The 23,475-nt window shown below is 45.0% G+C and overlaps 1 protein-coding gene across 10 annotated transcripts in view; it reads right to left on the bottom strand.

Moving 5' to 3' along the window:
• Positions 1-23,475, bottom strand: part of LOC102373121 (dimethylaniline monooxygenase [N-oxide-forming] 2) — a 60,558-nt gene that overhangs the window by 18,593 nt on the left and 18,490 nt on the right. For 5 of the 10 annotated variants that reach the window (XM_025196777.1, XM_025196776.1, XM_025196783.1 and 2 more), the window contains 8 exons: positions 12,426-12,501; positions 10,661-10,798; positions 9,844-10,032; positions 8,733-8,895; positions 7,207-7,352; positions 6,495-6,694; positions 3,955-4,307; positions 1,356-1,428 (listed from right to left, as the gene is read on the bottom strand). In XM_025196777.1, coding sequence (XP_025052562.1) covers positions 1,356-1,428; positions 3,955-4,307; positions 6,495-6,694; positions 7,207-7,352; positions 8,733-8,895; positions 9,844-10,032; positions 10,661-10,792 — 1,256 coding nt within the window. In that variant the 5' untranslated portion in view covers positions 10,793-10,798; positions 12,426-12,501. Of the gene's footprint in view, positions 1-1,355; positions 1,429-3,954; positions 4,308-6,494; positions 6,695-7,206; positions 7,353-8,732; positions 8,896-9,843; positions 10,033-10,660; positions 10,876-12,425; positions 12,502-13,232; positions 13,368-15,107; positions 15,141-16,432; positions 16,524-16,702; positions 16,747-23,475 lie in introns of those variants that run through there. The other 5 variants (XM_025196778.1, XM_025196779.1, XM_025196780.1 and 2 more) reach the window with 5 other exon arrangements.

Below are 23,475 nucleotides of genomic sequence, written 5' to 3'. Positions count from 1 at the left end.
ACCAAATCCCTTTCTCCTTGCCCCCCATGTAGCCTAACCCACAATCCTTCTACTTCCTCATCCTTGGATTCTGTCTTGACGAGGGTTGACGTATATTGCTCATTGACATAGAGCGCAACCCCTCCCCCTTTTTTCCCCACCCTGTCCTTTCTGTACAATCTATAACCCTCAATATGTACCGCCCAGTCGTGGGACGAATCCCACCAGGTTTCCATTATGCTTCCGTTCTGCATAGGTCTCACCAGAAAAACTTGAAACCAGAACTCTTCTAGCTTCACAGTCAGTGGCTGACACTGCTATTATGAACTTTCCCATGTAGGAAAAGTAAAGGCCATTTTGCATCTGGCCACAAGATGGTGCCACTGTCCTGGCGGAAAAGTAACTTTATTCAGCACTTTTTGTTGCATGAAAGAAACACAGTGAAATCCCGGCAGGTGTACAGCTCTACTTTTGTTCTGCTACAGCTAAAGACTCAGCCTGGATTTTGCACAGAGGTTTGTGATCCTTTTGAGTAAACCTGGGGCTGTTGTACCTAACCAGTGCCATTTCTCTGTGGTTTTGAAGCTGTGTTTCTAAGCAAAGATCAAGGAAGGTGCAGACCCACATAAATGAAACCAAATAAATGTTTTAAAAGACCCCCCACAAACCTACCCCCCTGGTGAGTGACATTCTATGATCTCTGGTTGTACATTGCTATGTTACGGCAGGCTTTTTTTCTGCCTCTAAGCTGTTTGATTCTGTAGGTGAATAAGCTAACTCTCAAACTGATACAGGGAAAAGGGAAAAAATGAAGCAAAAAAGGTTTTGTTTAATCTAGCTACTGAGTTATTTTGATGAACGCTGCCACAACATTCAGGATCTTAAGGTAGTGTCAACTGTTCAGCTTAACACCTACTAAGTGCAGTTAAAATGTGATCAAACACATGTTACTTCCTTTCAGGTGAAGATTATCTCAAGACTGTATCATGTTTCCTGACACATACTAACATTAATACTTCACAACATTCCAATGATTTGCGACTGCTGCAAGTGAACATGTTACTAGACCCCTAGCTGAGGTTTTGAGAGATCTGGCTTCAAGACAAAGCTCCTACGTCACCTTGGAAAGTCACACAGCTGCCCAGTGTCTCCATCTCCCATCTGTAAAACAGCACTTCCTTGCTCCACAGGCACAACTTGGTGATAGATGCATTAAAAGTTTGCAAGGTACTGAGATTCTGGAACAGTAGGGTCCCTTAGAGGTATGTAAGCCTGATAGTACTGTTCTTAGGGGCTTCCTTTCCCCATTCAGCATCGATACGATAGAGGGGAGCATCACAGCCATAACATGAAAAAGAATAGATAACATTTCATACCGTTTCATTAAAAGTTCCTTTTCCTTGGAAACATCAGTCATCATTCTGCTGACTTGAGGGAGCTTATTTGACCCTGAAAACAAAAGAGAATCCAGGGAATGTAACATCACTTGGAAGGGAAAGCAGCTTTCTTTCAATCTTCAAACCAGGTGGCGCACTAAGCTCCTTCCTCAATTACTTATGAGCTGAGAAATAGTCAGCGCAAGTTGGGCTTGGTAGAAAGAGTCAGCCTCAGCTGGGGGTCAAGAAGCACAGGTTCATTAAAATCCAGAGCTAGGAGAATCTTCATCAACTGGTTATAAATTATGAAACCATTTGTTTCCCACTGAAGCTAATGTGATCTTTTTATGAGGAATTATACTCTACAAGTGCCATATTGTGGGACCCGAGTTCTTTTAAAGTATGGGACAGGTCCTTTTGGCCCTACTCTGCACAGATGTACATAGTCAAACTAGACAGCCAAGAATCTACCCTGTGCCAGAAGGCCAGATTTTGATCATACCTAGCCTGTACTGGCCTGAAATATTCAGTGATGTTAAAGAGAGTTTTGCCCAAGTAAGGACACCCGCATGCACCTGCTACGTATTGCCAGTGTTGTACAGTCCAGGTCTAGAGTATGCCCTTCTATCCATGAGTGGATTCTGGCACTGATGCCAGAGGACAGTATAGAATCTCATATAAGAACATAACAAGTACCATACTGGGTCAGACCAGTGGTCCATCTCACCCAGTATTCTGTCTCCAACAGTGGCAGGAGGGATGCTATAAAGGGAGAGCATTGAACTGGATATCTCATTCTAACCATTATTCTATACCCTCATGTCACGGTGGGGTCCCACAGGAGGGCCGTGATCTCCCTGAGGTCCCTCTCACCGTGCCAAGTCCGGCCCAAGGGCACCCTCTTATTCTCGCCTGCCATGTCTTTGATGTTCAGTAAGTTTGGGAGGCTGCCTTACACCTCCCTGGGCACGGCTAAATCGGGACCTCCATCCCCGTGGTCCCCGTGTTCTCCTGGACCCTCCCCCGGGGGTCTCCCTGTACGACGGGTGCTCCCCAGGCACCCTAGCCTTAGGGCCATGCGTGGCTCCTACCAACCCCTAATACCACGCCCCAAGCCTCGCAGATGTTCTGGACGTTGTCCTGTCACAAATCAACTTGCCTGCTCCCTCGGGCCTACTCCGTACGCTCTATGGAAGCGCCCCCTCCTGGGCTCCCCCTCTCTGTGCCCACTCCGGGCTCTCTCTAGTATACTGCCCCTCTCTTGGGGCTCTTGAGGCCGACTTTAGGCCTTCTCTAAAGTGTCGTCCCTTTTAGGGACCCTTATCCACTCTGGGACTTCGTATCGAGCCCTACGGTCTCTTAGGCCCACTGCACTGCTAACCTCCCTCCTCCGGGCGCACCGTGCTGCTATCCCCTTTGCTGGGGACCACCACCGCACTTTGCCCTTCTCCTGGGCTCTGTACAGCTAACCCCTTTCATTGGGGTCCACTGCAGCACCCTGCCCCTGTCTGAGGTCTATTGCAGCACTAGCCTACTATCAGGGCTTGCTACGCCCATCCTGGGCTTCGCAATAGTCCCCCTTCTCTGAGACTTGCTGTGCCTATGCTAGGGCTCCTCAACAATACTGCCCCCTCTCTGGGGCTTGCTACACCCACTCTTGGGCTCCTAACGATACGGCCCCTCTCTGGGGCTTGCTACCCCTTGGGCGCCGGGGTCCTCACGCTCCACCGTGAGGCCCCTTTAAGGATACTGCACCCTCACTAGCACCAGGGTTCCCACACCACTGGGGTCCCTTGGGGTTCAGCCGCTCCTCTCTGAGCTTAACTGACCCCACAACTCTGCCCTGCAACTCTCAGGGCCAAGTGCGTCCTCACTGGCGCCGGGGGCCCCACTTTACCATGAGCCCCCTATGAGGCCTCCTCCAACCCCTACAGCCTCACCCAGACAACCACAACCAAACACAAGCCTCTTGGCCACAACTTAACTCTACGTCGCCTGGCTAAACCATGGTGCTCAAACCTCTTCGAGCTGCCCTCCTTCACTCAGCTACAGCGGTTCCTACAGTGCTCGCCTTCTAGCTCCAGGAGCTCCTGCCTCTATGACTGCTGGCAGGGAACTGCTAGCCTGGCCTCAGCCCTGGGCTTTATGAGGGCCAGGCCCTGCCCCCTTCTGGCCAGCTGACTCACATTAGTTGCCCCGGCAACCCGCAGCTGTGCTTGTTATGTTCTGCCAGGGCTCTCTCTCCCTGGCAGTTTCCACTCTCTAGGATCAGAGCACCGAGGTGCCCTGCGACACCTCAGTCTCTCCTAGTATGACAGCTGCTCCAGGCCCCTGATCATTCTGGCTGTCTTTTTCTGTACATTTTCTAATTCTACTACATTCTTTTTCAGATATGGGGGCCAGAACTGCACATAGTATTCAAGATGTGGGCACGCTATGGTTTTCTGTAGTGTCATGATGATGTTCTCTGTTTTGTTTCCAATCCTTTCTCAGTTATGTCCAACATTTTATTGGCTTTTTTGGTCACTGATACAAAGTGAGCTGACAATTTTAAAGGTCAACACATTGGATATTTTTGTTCATACGTTGGTCTCCCTACCTTTAAAAACTCTTGTGACCCAGCGAGCCTGGAGTTCCGTTCCTACCATGATGGAGCCTGTTAGCTGTATAAAGCCAAGGACAGCCAGTGTTGGCTTCTCCAGTTGGGGTGGGAAGACATATTTGTAAAGAGAGGTCTTGCTTTTGCAGACATTCTGAACTGACTCTTCAAGGAAAGGAAAAGACGCAGTGAATCCTGTGGCAAAGACCACCACATCTATGTTGTCCATGACAGTCTCATCTTCAAAGATAGCCGAGGTTTCAGTAAACTCCTTCACATTTGGTTTTACCACGACAGCACCACAGAGAATGCAGCTTGGCAGCTCATCATTCACAATCAAATGTAGCTCTTGACTTGCACACAGAAAGAAGGGAAAAAGATTGAACATAATGTTAGCTACCTCCTGGTGCAAAAAAGTAAAGCAGTGCTGAAAATGTGGTTACCTTACAATGAAGTGCTAATAGTAGGGAAGCAGATATGGGACTATTCATGTTTTTAGCTGTGAAGTATGTAAATGGGGAAATATGCATTCTGTGGATAAAAATAAGAGAAAACAATCTAGATTGTTTATTCTGCGTTTCCTGGGACTACCTTTTATGGGCTGCATTCTATCTTGCACCAAGAAATGTTTTATGTTCAATTGGGTGGGAAATTGTAAAGGAGTTGACACAGCTTCCTGATTCTCAGCCTAAGACCTGCTTTCATTTGTAGCAGCTTGCTATGATCTCTATAGGAGCATGCTCCAGTAGGGATGAGACAAGTAGAGTGAGTGATTCTCACACGGGTGGGTATGGGTCAGGCATGGGTCAGGTGGTCAATGAAAAAAACATCCCTGGGGCTTTATATGCACCTATACCCTCCTGGGGGAATGCTAAAGTGACCAGACTCCATCTCCTGCATATTACATAGACTTAACAGCAAGTAGCCTTACAATGGTGATTGTCATGTGGATAGCTTTTCACTTGAACAATGATCAAAGCCAGAAATTCATTTCCTGTAGACCACCAAACAGCACTGAAGGTGTAATGAACTGAAGTTACTGTCCTTCATGTAGGCTGATTCTGACACAGTGGCCTAGATGCTAAAAGTGTCTTTATCAGTGTAATGGGGCCCCTATCCCATCACTGAAGGAGAGAGCGAGCCAGGGAGCAGCTGGCTGGTTCCAGCCCCTGGGTGGAACTAATAGTGGCAGAGGGCCCTTTGGTGAAATGGCTGCCCATCACAGGTGCAGCTGGCACAGTGTGGCCAGTGACTGACAGACCTGGGGCAAAAATACTAGGGGTGTAAGATGCCTTATAAAACCAGGACTGTAGCTGAGGCCTGGGGAGAGGGAGGGCCTGACCAGCCAAGAAGAAAGGACTCCACATTGCGGAGAGCTGCGAGGAAGTCCCTGTGCCAAGGCAGCAGAGCTAAATATTTTGGCCTTACGTTGCAGCTCGTTACCACAGTGTGATGTTGACCTAGAGTTGAGGGAGGGGACAGGACCTTTTGTTTTGGAGTGGAGGCTCATATTTTTTGTTGTGTTGAAGTTTGATCTGGAAAACTGGTTGCGGCTGTAGGAGGGGAGAAGACCACCAAACAGGGTGCCAGGAGCATCCTGGGTCCTAAATCCTTCAAAGGGAGGGCTAGCAGCATAAGTGGGCTAAGACCAAGATGGCCAAGGCCCAGTTGTGAACCCCAAGAAGCATGGAAGCTGTAAGTAGTGGCTGGGTGGAGCACTGCTCTCAGGTGCAGCCAGCACAGGACTATAGTTTGTGGCAGAAAGACTGATGGCACAAGTCCAGAGCCCACAAAGCGTGGGCTCTGGACTGAGGGGCCCGGAGCCCGCAAAGGGCAAGGCTGGTGTTGGGGTCTGGGAGTCTAGGGTCCTGCAACAGTCGACCTCAGATGGAGGGACCCAGCCAGAGTAGTGGGCCAGTGCCAGGGGGCCTCAGCCCAGACAAGGCTCTAGGACCTGAAGCAACCTCCCCTGACCTCTAGGGGCAGCCTGCCAGTCCAATTATAACATCAAGATGTGGCAGGAAAGGCAACAAGGAGAGACCTTGAGAGGCCAGAGGTGTGAGCAAGTCAAGGAGTCAGGTGGCCACTAAGGGGTGACTTAGCCACCCCAGAGCATGACCTACTATAATCAGTTTTTCAAGCTATCCAGTCTCCTGCCTGTCATGGCGTACTGTTCTTGATCTTCAAAATATAGATCCTGATGGGATTTCTATTATGCTGTTTTTCCAAAGGAGCTGTCATCAGTTTCACAAGTAAGAATCAATTTGCACGAACATTTATCATGGGAATAAATAGGAAAATTTGCCGCTGCTGGAAAATGTGTTAAATCCCAAAGCACAATTTCTGTAAGAAAGGTGATGTAGGCTTTTGATACTCAATAATCATTTCCAAAATGAAATAGGAGATGTATACCCCCACCCCCTCAAAAACCCCACCCCAAAACCAACCCCCCAAACCAATCAATCTATTAAAAAAAGGAAACAAACAAAACTATCTCCCAACCCCCTCAAACAAATAAATAATAACAACAAAGAACGCACCTTTTTTGCTGAAACAAGCTATAGTTTTCATGGTTAAACCATGCGCTGAATTTCTTTCTCTTGATCCTGCTCGCGAGGACTGATGGGAGCAACCATTCAACACAGTTGGCAAAGCGTGTGGTGAACACCATGTCAAGAGGGAAGCCCTGGTTTGAAACACGACTAACCACCCATGTGCCACTTCTGGTGCTGAGAAATACCTGCAAAATAATTAAAGATTGGGAAGTCTCTTGCTCAGGGATGTGGTTTCTTTCTTGTTTCTACTGTCAACTTGCTGTTTTGACATAAAGAGATCTTTTGTGTGGAGATAGAGAATTAATCTGAATCTCAAAGAACGAGGTTGGGATAAGAAAGCAGTGTCCAGATGAACAGTTTGGTTGAGGAGGTCTCTTTAACTTCCAGTATATGCAAACCCACTATTTAATCTGCTAAACTGATTTGCACAACTATGCCTTGACTTGAGGCACTGCATACTTTACAGATTCTGGGTAATACCCAACCTTGACATATCTTAATTTACTGGCTTGTTTACCCCATCATACCCTCCAGCATCCCTCCTCAGGCAGTTTTCCTGCAAAGTAAATACCTGAGTAATGGGGTTATTTGTGGGCCACAAGATACCAGATATAACTAGTATGTGAACACTATGATGACACCATGCCTGCTTAAAGAATGCATATGCCTAAACTCTTGTAACACCACATAACTATACCTGAGCAGCCACATGACTGAGGTCCACAGCAATATCTCCTCCAGAATTCCCAGTACCGACCACAAGGATTCTTTTTCCTTTGAAATCATCTGAGTCTTTGTACTCCCAGCTGTGGAGGCACTGGCCTTTAAAGCGATTTCTTATACCTTGAAGAAAAAAACACAACAGGGGATACCTCCTGTCACTACAGGCATATATTTGTTCCATTGAAACAATTCTATTGACAGCTTTGTTACTGATCCTTCATTTCCTTTGAGTCCCTCTAGTCTTTCTGTTTTGTGAACAGTCATTCTTCAGACAGCACAGCCAGCCTGTGAGCTGTCGGATACAAGTACACTTGAAGTCAATGGAAGTCTTTCCATTCACTTGACTGGGTGATGCATCACACCCCACATACACTGAAAGGGTCAAATACCCTGTCCTACTGGCCCCATTGTGGTTGATGCTTTTAAAATCTCATGCTACTTAATATTACATACTTAATTTGCAGCTTTTCTAACATATTTAATTTTACTTAGGCTTGCTTCTTGCTGAGAAGCTTCAGGTCTGACTGGGGGGGTGGGAATACTGGAATTATATATAACTTAAAAGGCAAATAACAACAGTGAATCACCCTCACTCATATTAGTGCTTTCCATCTTCATTTTCCACAGTCTTTTTTTGGTGTAAATCAGCATCACTCCCCTGAATTTAATAGATATGCTGCTTTACAACAGCTGAAAATATGGATCTTTAAATTTTCAACTTTTTATAAAAATGCGGTCAGTTGCTTTTTACAACCATAACAGCATTATAGGCATTAAGACAGTGCCCCCTGCCCCCCCACCCCCAGCTTCATTAGATCATTGCCAACAATACTCAGCACATAACATCATTCTTTGCTTTCCCTGTTCATCAGAAGAAAACTATACCCATGGGAAGCAAAATTTACTTTGGCCATAAGATATAGACTGGGGACCATAAAGGCATTCAAGGGGAGAAATATGAGGGTAGAGGGTGGCATCCCAAAGTGACATCAGGCATTCAAGATGGAAAGGGACTCATAGGGAATGAGTTATTTTTTTGTGAGTTGCAAAGCCTTATCCTTTTCTTCAGTAGACCTGAAATGCTTAATCTTGGCTCTACCACACTATGTCATACTGGTGACTTTTCAGGCATTTTGTATCAGTTTGTGTTTTTTCCTCCACATTGCATACATCACCATCACAATTATGGCTCACCATAGTCTCTGTTGGAAGTATAATTAGTAAGTAGGCAATACACCTTAGGAAAAGGAAAGCTGAAGGACTTTGGGAATAAAGTATCTCTTTACTCATAATGACCATCTTCAGTGAGCAGTATGAAGAACTCACCAGTGCACAGTAGGGAAGTCCATATGTTGCAGTATTCCAATCCCACAGATGAAATTATTTTATTGACTAATGATGTGCAAGGATGAATTTCAGAGCACTCTGACCAGAAATGAATTTCTCCCTATATTTTATATGGTTATACATAATATGATGAGCTGGAAATGCAGGACTTACCAGGAAAAGAATCCAGTGGCAAATGTGGCTCTGCATAATGGCCACTGCAAACCATAACAGCATCAAAGATGGAGGACTTCTGTTCCCCATTGGCCTCAGTGACAATTTCCCACTGGCCACTGGCAGAGAAATCTGGGCATTTCCTTATGCTGTGAACTGTTGTCTTATTTTAAACCACAAGAAAGAAACACCATTATGGACTATTCTATTATTTAAAAAAAACCAAACTTGTTCCTGTGAACCTTTTAATTTTTAGTGCTTGTGATCTGTGGTATGCTCAGAGGGGCAAACAGTTATTTAACCTGTAAATATGCTCTACCAAGTAAGCATCTCCAGCTTTGGCTGCTTTGCGATCAGGAAGTAATGCCAGGAGGCAGAGAAGCTCCCTCAATAAGGTAAGCTAGGTTATGTGCTGAGAGTGTGGTGTATTGTCAACCAGCATAAATTAGAGCAGTCCCAAACCGCTTTAATTTGCTGCGGGGCGGGGGGAGGGGGGTGACTTGACTATTTCTAGCATACCCATGGGAGTACAAAGATAGCATTAATCTTTGTTCCCATTCTTTTGAGTTCTGCATCAAATGTAGCATAGGCCAGGCGTGACCAACCTGTGGCATGTGTGCCACAAGTCACGTGGGCAGCCCCTGTTTGTGGCTCACGGCAGACTGGGGGGCTTAATCTGTGGCATGCCTGCCAAAAGGTTGGCCACCATTGGCTTAGACTATGGTTATACAGTTTATTTCAGGGTAAAAAGGACCAGGACTTTATCTCACTTCTGCTGCTCTGTGGTAATTTCCTGAGTATTTGCTCTTCTTCTGTGAAAAATGAAAGCTAAGCTATGGTAGCCAGTAGTGAAGGAATGGCACATTACTACAGTATAGCTTCCACTTATAATAGTGTGAAGTGTGTACACGCAGGCAGCCATCAGAGAGCAGCTGATGTACCATAAAGCCCTGACCCACTTTGCTCCACACTTAACTGTTCATCTCTTCATGCCCTCAGTCACATCTGAGGTTTTGGCCTGTTAACTGCAGCTATCAGTTACTTTTTTCATTGTTTCTTTTTACTGACTGCCCTAAAGCAGATACATACAAACCTTCAACTTTCTTCTTACCCCGAAGTGTATATACTTGAGAAGGTCAAAGTGCTCAGCATACATTCGAAAGTAGTCCAAGAGCCTGGAATGGTGTAGGTAGTTGGGAAAATTATCTGGGAAGGGGAAATCACTAAAACAGGACATTTCCTTGGAGGTGTTTGTTATCACAGATCTATAGACACTGATCCTCCCAGATTTCGTTGTTTCCTGCATAAAATACACAAGGATATTTTAAAAAAGTGACTGAAGTTGAAGAATTTGCTTGACCTGAGTTATCAAGGCAGAGTTAAAATGGCCTAGCTGCAAAACTCATATGCAGAATCAACACATTTCCACTTCCTCCTGTCTGAGATCTTGTTATTTCAGATTAAGGTAGGGTATGAATCTAAGTCACTATAGCTATTCTGGAATAACTCCCTTTGGGGCTGCTTTTATTCCATGGTAAGAGTGTGTACTTTACAAGCTATTTTGGAATAGTTATCACGGAGCAGTTTATTCCACATTACCTATTCCAGACAATTTCCTTATGTAGACAAATCTTCAGTCACCTTCATTCTGTTAGTGGAGGAATGGACACACCTGGATTCCAGAGCTCTTGTGTATGCACTGATTTAATATGGGGAGAATAGATATGGAAATTCTAAAGATCTCCATCTTCTCATCCCCATCAAGTCAAAGAAGCCTACTGAGTCCAATGCACCATCTGTCCCTAGGACTATGGCTACAATTTCGTCTACACTTCAGATATAAATTATGCCAACATTCAGGGCAATATGGAACCAGATCCAAAATAAAAGCAGTCTTAAAAGTCACTAGATAAGCAAATCTCACTTACTGAGAACCTCCAGAGTCCCCCGATGCCATTGCTTCTCTCAAAGCAGGTGGGCTTTAGCCCCTCATCCAGACAGCACTTAATGGAGGCCAGTCCACTGACACCAGCTCCGATGATTGCAACTCTCTGCACCATGGTTTCCTTTATCAAGATAGAGTCAGATAGGTCCCAGAATTAACCTCTCAAGCACTTTGGTACACATCTTGTAAGAGCTTCTGCTGGAATGTAATAACACAGCCCAGAAACAAGGGCCTGGCATTTAGGTGACCCTATGAACTGTCAGTTAAAGTTGATATTTTTATTGCTGTACTTAACCAATCACTGGTATGGTTCAATAACGGATTCTCCAGGGCAGAATTTCCTGATCATGGGCACACCTGCATGGATTTTTCCAGGCAAGTATAATATTTTAGGAATGAGTGAAAATGCCTGTTCTACTTTTCATCAGTGATCTCAATGCCAGGCACTCGTACCTTTCCAAGCCTCAAAGTATTCAGGCCTGGTTGGCTTAATATTATATTCTTCAAAACATATATAGGCACTATGACAAACTAGGATTTCTTGCCGCACTGAATTCAGTGAAAAAATTCCTAGTGATTTTACTGGGGTCAGCATTTTGCCCATGTGTTTAGGATGGTGCTGTCAGAAAATACAGGAAGGGAAAGAATGCCACGATAATCCACCTTTCAGTAATATTTGAGAGAGAATGCCAGATCTATGAAGCTTGAAGATTTTATCTCCTATTTCCAGTTAACCTAAAAAACAGGGTTTTACCATGAAAGGAACAAGCATGATGACACAGAAAAAAAAGTCCAACAGGCATAAAAGACATTCTCTCACATAAGAGGGAGAAGTAGTTCTTCAGGGGAGCTGGATTTAGACCTAGGCACTTTTTGAGGCAGGAGTGGGCAAAATACAGCCCATGGGCCAGATCCAGCTCACCGACTGATTGTATTTGACCTGTGGATGGGCAGCTGGCAACTCATAGGATCTGGCCTGTGGGCAGCCAGTGGTTCTGGCTTCAGCCACTATGTGGTGCTGCGTGGGTGTGTGGGACTGTTTCTGCCAAACTAGGTGGGTGGGTGGGATTGCTTCCACCCAGTGCTGAAATGTCAGCATCAGCTGTGGCCCTGGGTAGATGCCCTGATCCCCATCCAGAACCTCCTGGGTGCATCCACAACTGATGCCAGCATCTGCCCGGGGCTGCTTCTGCCGTGCCAGATGGATGGTGACTCAAGCTGTGGATAGTACTGGCAGGTTCCGGGTTGCTTTAATAACCTTTTTATCAAAATGTGTTGTTTCTGCTGAGTGAGAACAGTTAATATACAGTATATTGTACATTGGAGGAAAACTGCAGAATTTAACCATTGGATGGGAAAAGATAGAAAACTCAGTACTTCAGAACACTCAGAGATACCAGGAAAAAAGTGCCCCGCTGCCATTTGTTTTGCGGGGATGCTGATACACATGATGCTGGATTCCCTGGAGCACCGTAATTTCCATGCTCCAGCAGACTCGAATAATTGAGCCTTGATTAATTGAGACTGCTCTGCTGCACTGGAATAACAGTGCATCAGAGCAGCCTCCCTGCATGTATACAGAAGCCTTTTCTTAACAAATTGATTGGAATCTCCAAGAATGCTTTACCTGCTTTGACAATAAGGTATGCATAGCTAAGCTAAGCTATACTAAGTTATGCTTAGCTAAAAAAAAATATAAGTCAATATGATCTTGGCTTTCTAATAGAAAGCAGAACATTTTCACTCACCCAGGAGGAAGTGGGCTAGGACAGATGGGCGGGCTGCAAACTGGGACCAGTAGGAATCAGAGAAGAAAAATACTTCCTGTGAATGAAAGTAGAATTAGACCTTCCTGAGATAACCTTAGACCTTAGGCTTCTTGAGACAGTTGCTGAAGTTCATCTCTATATATTTTTCTATTATTTTACATCCCTAAATAAACCTTGTGCTTAGGAAAGAAGGGCTGGACTTGTCTTGGGGAATTTATATCATCTTTGTTCTCTCAGAAGAGATGATTCCTCAGGTTCTCTAATGGAAGTGGGCCTGCAAGGTAAAGGTATATGCACCTACCCTTGTTTCAGTTTAGAAGGCCAAGGAGCACAGAAATAACCTCAAGAGAGGCTTAGTGGCATAGAGCAGCAACAGGCAAAGAGGAAGACATCTCTAAACACTCCTGTAACATTTTTGGTCCCCTGTCCCTCTGAGGACCACATCCTTTTGGACAATGCCAAGGACTGGACACACGTAACCCAATAATACATTCACATACCCCACATATTAGTACAAATTTTACCCCTTACTATGTTTTTATTTATCCATACATCCCGTTTGTATATTTATTGAATGAGCAGAAGTTGTTAAAGTAAAGCTTCAGAAAAGGACTGCATGGAAACACAGCAAATCCATTTAATTAAAAATGTTTAGAATGTTTTGATACTTGTTTTAGTTCCAATGAAGAAAAACAAATCTTGGATTTTGTTTTCTTTTAGCTTTTTATTTATTATGAGAAAGTGTGAGAGAGGGTACCCTTCATAGTCTTGAGTCAGAGGACTTGCCTAGAATATACCAGATTTATGTCCTTCCTCAGGTCTCTGGAGATCATACAGTTAGTCCAATAAAAGATATCACCCACAACAATTCTTGCCTCTCACACCTCCATAGATCATCATAGCAACATCATCATCCTAACTCTAAGAAAAGGTAGAAACTCAATGAAATTCAGAGTTAAGATTAAACTTGGCAAAAAATGAAACACTTGAGAAGGCTGTATTTACCTGAATCCAAATGGCTTGGAATTTAAGACAGTATCACCAGTAATTAGATTCTATGCATGGAAAAGTACACATTTGTTATAATTTTCTATATATAGAATCTAATTATTGGAGGGTTGTCTTAAATTCATCCCCCTACTGATGTAGCAGGGAAAGCAGAGGTGGGGATGAGGGGCTAGACCCCTGCTCCTTGCCTCCTGACTCTTAACCCCATTCATGCCTGTGCTTGACCCCAATACCTGTCCCACTCCACTCCTTCCCCCTACCCTATTCCTATTGCCGGTGCCGGCCCCCCATCCCCTCGCTCCCTGCCCCTCCAGGCTCTGCTTTGCTCCGTTCCAGCTCTGGGAAAGTCAGTGGTGATGATCCCAGCCTGGCCAGGCAGAAGCAGATGGTGGCAGCTGGAGGGACTGGAGCTGGAGCAGAAGGTAAGGAGTGGGGGCGGTGGGGGTGTGAGGCAGCATGGTTTCTCCTGCACTCTTCCTAAGCCTCACAGGAAGGTCTCCTACCTGCTCCCCCACCACACACCCCTCTGCCCCCACACTAACCCTGGTCTAGGAAAGGTGGAGGCTCAGCTCTGGCTTTAGCCCTGGGCCTGGGGCTGAAGCCAGAGCTGAGCTGCCACCTTCTCTGGGGCAGTACTCGAATCCAACATGCTTTCTCCAACATGCTGTTAAGGGCAAAAAGACCTGTTTTGGATTCAGGTAAATACAGTATATAAGCATACAGTTAAGGCAACCAAAAAAAAGCAAAATGCATTCTGGAAAAAATATTGGTATATGGGTATGTTTCAAAATTCTGAAAATCAGACTCTGGTTCTTACCTCACTTAAGGGCTTTGAAAATACTGCCCCCTAATTTTTTATTCTACATTAGTTAGATATGTTTTGTTTTAAAAAGTATATCATCAAACTTTATTTTAAGATAGTAAACACTATTGCATAAAAATTCCTATAAACACTTAGAAGTAATAGCAAAAGGTAGGCGTATGGAAATACGCAACCAGCATGTGATGAAATCAATTTATAGATAATGCTTATGTGCAGTAGATTGTTTTCAGTCAAAGATAATATTTCCTGCTATGAGTTTTTCTAATTTGGCAAAGGAGAATTCTCTCTGATACTGAATATACATGAAGTTAAGGCCAAGAGTCTGAGCATAGGCAACTGGTAGGGGGTGCACGGGGGTGCACGTGCCCCCCCGATGGGGCCAGTGCCCCCCCTGATGGCTGACACTGATACTGTCGGTAGGGCTGGTGCCCCCCTGACAGGGCTACCACCATCAGCAGCTTCTGCGGGTACTCCCCCAGATTCAGGAGGCACCAGTCACTCATAAGTCTGAGAGTCACAATGGCAGAAGGCACAGCAGGACATTTTGTTTAAAGTATGAAACTGCAGCCTGGAATAAAGTCTTTAGCAAAGAAACTCACCTTTTTGCTTCAGTGTACATTTGACTAGATGCAGTATGAAGCATTTCTTCATAAATGAAATGAGGAGAGACTAAAGTCCAGTTACAGCTCATTTTCATTTATCTCCTCTGAACTTTGCACACACTTACCTGACTGCATTTGTATTTGCTTCCATGTGACTTTATTTTAAAAGTTTAGTATATATTTATTATTTTTTATTTTATATAGGTATATACAAACTCTTTTGCTTACTGTATTATTTGATTTTTATTCCTGAGGGCTTACCTAGTGGGAAAAGCACACACAATTTTACCACGGCAAGGTAAACATTTATTTAAAAAAAGGAGGGGTTATTTGTGACTGTGTTCATATAAGTACATTAAGTTATAATACTTATAAGTATAAATAAGTTATAAATAATAATGTAACTGTTTGTTTTCAAACAGAACCTCTTCTTCTAAAATAGAAAAATGGAACAAATATATACCGTTATGTCTTTATCTGATAGTGAAAGGTACATTTTCTGAACTAAGCTTTTGGAATGGGAAGGTTAAATAACTTCTTCAGAGCCATGCAAGTCTCCCTGGCCATGTCCTCAGAATCCTGGAAATGCTGTTAGCTCTGGTTCCCTGAGTGGCCATGGCTGCCAGTGGCCTAATTACTTCTAACTGGCCTCAGTTGCCTGCATGGGGATGGCTGCCTGCTTCCATGGTTTTCTGGCTCCTGGGCCTTGCTGAATGCTTTTTCCTGGTTTCTGTTTCCTGCCCACTGACTCCCTGTTCCTGACTCCCAGATCCTTGCTTTCTGAGTTGCTGGCTCCTGACCCCCCCAAGTTTATGGCTGCAGTCAGAACCACTGCTTCTGGTTCTTGACCTTGTCTGCTCCTCCTCTTCTGACTTGTGAATTTATTGGGACCCTTGCTTCCTGACCTTGCTGATTCCTGATTCCTCGGGTCATCATGACTCTGTGGGCACCTGTACACACCACAGAGTTTAATCCTCTTTAAATTAAATTAATCCTCTTTAAATTAAATAGGTTTATAAAATTTAAACTTGTTTATTTTGGAGCATCACACATCAGTGTTTGCACACACTTGGTTTTCAAATGAATTAAGCCAGTGCTGCAGGAGAGCGGGACAGTCCAGTGCTAGCCCCCCTGGTCTGGGACCCCTCACCCTGTGCCATGCCACGTCGTTGTGGGAGCACAGAGCTTGCAAATGGCACAAGGAAAAAAAAAGCGGAACCAATTTGAAAGTGGAAGCAATTTGAAGGGGTGAACTACAAAAAAGTCACAGTGCCATCTGGTGAACAAAGAGGCTTATTACACATCTTTGAGTGCCCTTGTGTTTGCATGCAATGAATCCATGGATGCAATGCTTTAATTTGCGGCAAGCCAAACTAAACTACATCTGAGGAGTTTTACTTTAATGCACCAGAAAGACTTTCAAAGGGTTCATAAAACCCACTTGTGCAGCAAGGATCACACTGCCCACCCTAAAGATGTTCTGGGTACCTGGGAAAAGGGCCCCAAAGACTATAAGGACTGCCGGAGAAGTTGCTCTGAGCACAAACACTTACCTTTTGCAGACAAGAAGGAAAAGAACAGGACCTGGGAAGATCACAGACACTGAGATTTATCAGCTCCTGTCAGTTCCAGTTAGCTGGGTGCGTGACGGAGAACAGTTTAAAAATGCACCCAGAAACAACTGCAGGAGAGAGAGGAAGACAGGGAGAGAACTGGAAGGAGTAAACAGCCAGGAAAAATGCTTGGACTATGTCCCAGCAGAGGCAAAGGAGGAGAGTAGGGAACTCTCTCCTTTTGAGGCTCAGAGGAGTCTCTCTACTTACCTGAATCCAGAAGAAAGAAGACACTGTGGCAGGGCTCAGAGGGCTACCAGTTACTCAAACCCAGAAAACCTGCAGAGCCCAAAGACAACTAACCATGAGTGGTGGAGTTGCAGGACTGGGGATCTGTGAGAAACCAGAAATCCATTGTTCTGCAGCCCACCTAATATTAAGGATAAATAGGGGTAAACATGATACAGGGGTCCCCACTGCTAGAGACAGTTAAGCCGTCCCTTCCCAGGAAGCAGAGGCTGAGTACAGGGGACCAGCAATCCACTGTATGATAATATATACAGAACCAAATCCAAGCCAGACATTGCCTTGGTCTATTGGTGACCCCTCAGAAACAGAACAGTGTGTGCAGAGAAATCATAGCCAATAAAAGGTCAACAGTATTTTAGACCAGCAAGCCTCCCTCCTTCTTTTGTTATATCAAGTCATGGCAGGAGAGATAGGGCAGCCATGTTGAGAGAAACCTTAGTTAAAAGACCTGCGGGGACCTTGAGGCTAGCACGCACTAAATCCCAAGGGTAATGTAAGCAAGCGATCTCATTAAATTCACTTGTTCGTTTACACCACTCATGCAAACAGTCACACTGTTGCAGTGCAAGAAAGGGCAAAAAACATAGCGTGTACAAAGACCCTATAATGCCAGGCCCCAGGATGACTGCCTACTTCCCAGCTATCTTGGACAGAGCCCTGTGTCTTTCCTTATGAGCTACTTCTAGGCAGTTGAATGCTGAGCATGTTGACAGTAGGAAACAGGGTGGGCTGGCTTCTGGGGATCCCATTATGAGGATCGCAGTTCTCTGCATGCACTGCATATGGGGATTAAGCATTAACCACAGGAATCTGGGCTCTACTTTGGGGTTGCATGCCTTAAAATTACAGGCCACAGTGGTAAGCAATTGCAACACTGAAGTCTCTTTTAGTCTTCCAATCTCAGTCTTTCAGTGGCTCAGTTTTCCTGTCTGCTAACCAAGCTCTATGGGGAGGTATTATAAAATAATCAAATGGTGAGAAGCTTTTGACACAAAGCACAACAGGAAAAAAAACCTATTTATTATTACTATTATTACTATTAATAATAATAATAATAATTAATAATAATCACTTGATTTTTTTATGTAAACTAATAATAAATACTTGGTTCCTATATGGAACTATCACTTACTAATCTCAAAGCACTCTCTCAAAAGCAAGACAATTTAATAATTTACATTTTACAGATGGGGAAACTGAGGCAGCATGCACTGGTTCCAACTTCACCCAGCAGGCCAGAAGTAGTGAAGCCCAGAACATAGCTCTCCATTATTCTGTCCTTTATGGCATATTGCCAACTTGTTACCCTAGAACCAATTTATTTTATACCTCAATTATTTTCTTTTATGTATGTGCAAGATGTCCAGATCTTGTGTGTGCTTGGAATATTTTGTTAATATAGTCTTCTCTCTGATAATTCCACCCACAAGTAACCAGTCCAGTCTCTCTCCACAACACCCAGCATTATAGTAAACACTCCTTAATCTATTCCAAATATTCCTTCTACATTTTCTGTTTTCATTAGTTTCAGCATTCGATGCCACTGGGTCAGGATGGCATCCCTGGCTCCATCCCAGTCAAGCAATATTAATAGGAGATGCACGGACCAAAGACAATTTCCAGGGCCAGTTTTGGATTCTTCGAGAATAGGGCCAGCACATTGGGTTTTGGATCAATGAGGGAGGCAATTTCATCAACGTAGACAAGGCAATCTGTTTTCAGAACCTCATCAAAGGAGAAACCAAATCATAATGGAAAAAAAAAAAGAAGTGCAAGATGTCATTGTGGTTGACTGATAAAATAGAGAGGGTGGTACTGAAATTCAGCCTCTGTTTTCTGGTTCACATGAGTATTGTACTTGAACGTGGCTGGGTTTGGACAAATATTTCAAATGTCCAGACAATTACTAGTTTCCTACTAAAAGATGAAGTTTAACTGCCTTAGGTGCAGGACAATTAAATTCACATCTGATTTTAGGACACCCAATGTTGCCTCCATATGTGGAAGTGGCTCTTGTCAACCCCTGGGGAACTTATTATCAACACCTATAACATCTCCATAGGCCATTCTAGTAATCTAGGGGTGGTGTAGTTTGGAGATCAGCAGGATACCAGTGTTGGTCTTATTCTTGGGCTCTCAAACTAGGTAGATGATGGGATTTGCTTTATTGGAGAAGCATTTCTTTTAAACAGGGACAGACCTTAAAGTACAACAGGTGTTGTGAAGGTCAGCAGTTCTCCATCTACAACCAACTCTCCAGAGACTTCCAAGGGAACAGAAGGCTTCAGGGATACAGATGACATGCCTGAGCTTTTAATTCTATATTACATAAGGTCACTGGTTTTGATTCATAAATAATAATGCTACTTTATATGTAATTGATCTCACTTGGGCCATTACCAGTTGTTAAACCCACATCCTTTGCTGCTGTGAACTTGATCCCTGATTGCTTCCCTGAAGGCGTAACTATTTAGCTGGCAACATGAGCAGACTCTTACCTATTCGTGTGAAACAAGAACTAAGTTCTGTAGCTCACCTTGAACTGAATGTACTTCACAAGCTCAAAATGCTTTGCATGCAGCTTGAGGTATTCAAAGAACTTGAGTTGTGCATGTAGTTTGGAAAATCCTCAGGGAATGGGAAATCTGAGAAGGCTGATATCTCCTTGCAAGAGTTGCTAACCACAGATTTATACAGACTTGGCTTTCCATCCTCAATGTGTTCCTATCAACAAGGTAGCACAGGAAAAGTGAATCCCATTCAAACTCCTGAAGTGAGGCAGAAGAGTTGGGGTTTGGGGATGGGGGCAGGGAGCAGCAGTAGCAATGTGAGCACAGTTTCTAGTTTCCTGGACCAGGTCCGCCTCCCCTCCAGCTGGAAGCTGCTCTGGCATCTGAGCCAGGAAGTGAGACACTAGGAAAAATGCTGCCAGCACAACTCCCAGCTGCTTAACCCTGGCACAGGCAAACCCTGCTTGCTGTTGACACTGCTGAAGCCACCCAACCTGCACCAGACTGGAGCCGGGTTGTTCTGGCCAACTTCTTGAAAAGTTGCTTCAACCTTTCTGATAGATCTTTGTGCATCGTCCTTTAAAAAACCCCATAAGCCCATTACTTCCGGTTGCATTTTGAGCCAACATGGAGAACACACTTCCCCTTTGTCTCTGCTCTATCCTTTTACATATCTGAAGACTGTTACCACGTCTCCACTGAGTTGTCTTCTCTCTAGACTGAAACTTTTCCTAGACCCGTGATCATTCTTGTTGTTTTTCTCTAGAAAGAAGACAGGCAGAATACTGCTGTCCCGAAATGTACATGGGGTGAGAAATGCTGTATGCTTCAGGGAGAGCACATCTAAGTGACATCAGCTATCATGAGTGACTGGTGCCTCCTGAATCTGGGCAGGGCACCCACAGAAGCCACCAATGGCAGCGTCCCTGTCAGGGGGACGGGGTGAGGACGGGACACCAGCCCTATTGACAGCATCAGTATCGGCCGTTGCGGGGGCACATGCACCCCTGTACACTCCCTACCAGTCACCTAAGTCAACTATAGCCAGTACCCTATCTCTCATCCACAGTCATTACTGCTCTGAGACTAATGGGGGATAACTTGGCACCTTCTAATATACTTGTCACTCCTGACCATGCTTCATTTGGGTCCCTACTGACACTCCACCTGCCTTAGAACACCAGAGGCAAACACCTTTTCTGCTCTGGCTTCACGAATGCATTTCCCTACCATCCTGTTACAGCTGCGGAGGCAAAGCCAATTAACTGGCTTTCCAGGTCCCAGAGGACTGGAAAAGAGCCAATGTGGTCCCCATTTACAAGAAGGGGAGAAAGGAGGACCCAGGTAACTATAGGCCAGTCAGTCTTACCTCGGTCCTTGGGAACACCTTTGAGAAAATTATCAAGGAACACATCTGCGGGGGCCCAGCATGGGAGGTAATGCTCAGGGGCAACTAACACGGGTTCAATGTGGGCAGATCCTGCCTAACTAACTTTGTTTCTTTTTACGATCAGGACACAAAGTCCTTGGATGTGGGTGTTGAGGTGGATGTCGTCTAGCTGGACTTCAAGAAGGCCTTTGACACTATTTCTCACCTCATTCTCATAAAAAAAACTAGGCAACTGCGGCATTGATGCCTACGCAGTCAGATGGGTGGCAAATTGGTTCAATGGTCGCACCCAGAGAGTTACAGAGGTGGGCGGATGAGAATAGGATGGAATTCAATGCAGACAAGTACAGGGTACTGCATTGAGGGAGAAGGAACCAGCAACACACCTATAGGCTGGGGAATACCCTTCTCAACAACACAGTGGCAGAAAGGGATCTTGGAGTCATTGCTGACTCCAGGATGGACATGAGCCGCCAATGTGAGGAAGCGGTCAGTCAGGCTAACCACACCTTGTCGTGCATCTACAGACAAGCAGGTCCAGGGAGGTGATCCTCCCCACTATGTGGCACTGGTCAGGCCGCAGTTGGAGTACTGCATCTAGTTCTGGACGCTGCACTTCAAGAGGGATGTGGCTAAGCTTGAGAGGGTCCAGAGGAGGGCCACTCGCATGGTCAGGGGGCAGCAGACCAGGCCCTATGAAGAGAGGCTAAAGGGCCTGAATCTATTCAGCTTCCACAAGAGAAGACTGAGAGGGGACCTGGTGGCCATCTATAAACTCACTGGGGAGACCTGCAGAAAATAGGTGAGGCTCTGTTCTCCTCTGTTCTGGGCACCACCTGGGATAACAAGAAATAACAGCCACAAATTGATTGAGAGCAGGTTCAGGCTTGATATCAGGAGGCATTACTTTATGGTTAGGGCTGCCAGGCTCTGGAATGGGCTCCCAAGGGAGGTGGTGCTCTCGTCTACCTTGGGGGTCTTCAAGAGGAGGTTGGATAGATATCTGGCTGGGGTATTAAGGTATCAGCACTCGTTCCTGCCCAGGGCAGGGGGTCAGACTTGATGATCTGTTCAGGTCCCTTCTGGCCCTAGAAACTATGAAACTAATCCTCAACAGGCATTAGGCCACAGTGGCAGAAACTTGAGCAGGTCTTCCAACTTCCTTGGGAAGATCTGAACATTAGAACTAGTTGGATATTTTCTGATGAAACCAAGTTTTGCCAGAAAATTACAGTTCTTTAAGAATTAGAATATTTTGTTTGAAGCTTTTTGGGTTTGATCAATGGTTGAAGAATCAAAGATTAGACTTCCAAGGGTTCCTGCCTAGGTTGCTGGTAGACTGCCCCAGAGGCAAGGAACTGCTGTTTTCAAGGTCTGTGGCTCTAGGGTCCAACGAAATTAGGGTTTCTAGGTTCTCAGAAGGCTTGAGTATAAAGAAAGCCCTGACACTAACTGGTGCCATGAACTCAAGGATCTCAGGCAGTTAATCAGCAAAACCAAAGTTTCCCAGGTTCACGGAGCTGATGGAACATCTGGGGAGTACATGTTGTTTCAGAAACATGTTAGTATTTCCTAAATGAGATTTTCCTCAGGATTTCTTGTTTCAAGGAAATTTAAGAGCATTTTCAGTTTTAATTTGATTCAGACAGAAACCAATAGTCAACATTTTTCCACCCCTCTGAAATGTCCTGTAAAACAGAATTCCTACTTAATGGCCAGATTGATAGACGTGTTATCACCTAAAAAATACCCAGACACAGTATAAAGGGCAGCGGTGACACCTGTCCCTCCCACCTTCCATTTATTCTTTCCAGGGCCATTCAAGAAGGCTGCTTCACTCAAGATCTCTCTGCTAGTTTTTTAAAATTGTTTTGTACACTCCTTGTGAGTTAAAGGATAGTTTTTTACCATTTGGACTCCTTTCATAGAAATAAGAAAAATAAATTATCATCATCACAAAGCTCTGATCATGTGTTGCAAATTCTAATAATATCTCAGGGAAAGTGTTCAGGATTGAGGGTCATCTAAGGGAACAAGCATGAGGTCAGCAAGTCAGGGTTCCTAAATTTTTAACCCTTGGTCTGACACTTGCTTGGCTTATGGCCATGAGAAAATTTTAACTTCTCCATGCCTCAGTTTTGCAGCCTTCTAAAGGTGGTTAATAATTGGTTTTTGAGCATACATTTGTAACAGTTGTAAAGTTCGCCTAGCTGCAAGCCAAATAGGTGAGCTGTCCTTAAGAGCTCTGCAAGAAAAGGGCAGCAAAAACTTTGCAGAGGGTGCATAAGCTTTATCAGGTAGAAGAGAATGCAGTACATGGTACATGCTTTTTATTGTGACCAGAGCCCACATTGCAAACCAGGGCCTCTGATTGGCTGCTACTGAACCATAAAAACTGAGGGAGGGAAAAAAAGAGAAGAAGCTGGGGAGGAGCCAACTCCAGCCCTGGAGAGAGGGGATACAGACTCAGCCCCCAGCCAGGAGAGACCAAGCTGAAACTTGCCAGGGAGCAGGCATCAGGACAGGCATGGGCAACTGGTGCCTCCCAAGTCTGGGGGGACACCAGATCACCAATGCGGGGGTGGAGGGGATCCCCCAGCATCTGATCCCCAAGCCAGTGGCAAAACCAGAAGTGCAATTCCGCTGGCACTTCCGGTTTCGCAGCTGGTGCTTCCAGGGGGTGCATGGCCAATCTCAGGTGATGCACGCGCACCTGCATGCACCCCCTATGCGTCGCCAGTGTGGACAGGTGAGAGCCTGTGTCATCCTGTGAGAAGCTGATTTCCCACTGGGTTGGGAGCTGTGCAAGCAGGGTCACAGGTGCCAGGGAAAGA

This window comes from Alligator sinensis, unplaced genomic scaffold (genome assembly GCF_000455745.1).
Source record: "Alligator sinensis unplaced genomic scaffold, ASM45574v1 scaffold31_1, whole genome shotgun sequence".
NCBI classification, from domain to species: Eukaryota; Metazoa; Chordata; order Crocodylia; family Alligatoridae; genus Alligator; species Alligator sinensis.
This window is presented reverse-complemented; position numbering and strand designations above follow the sequence as displayed.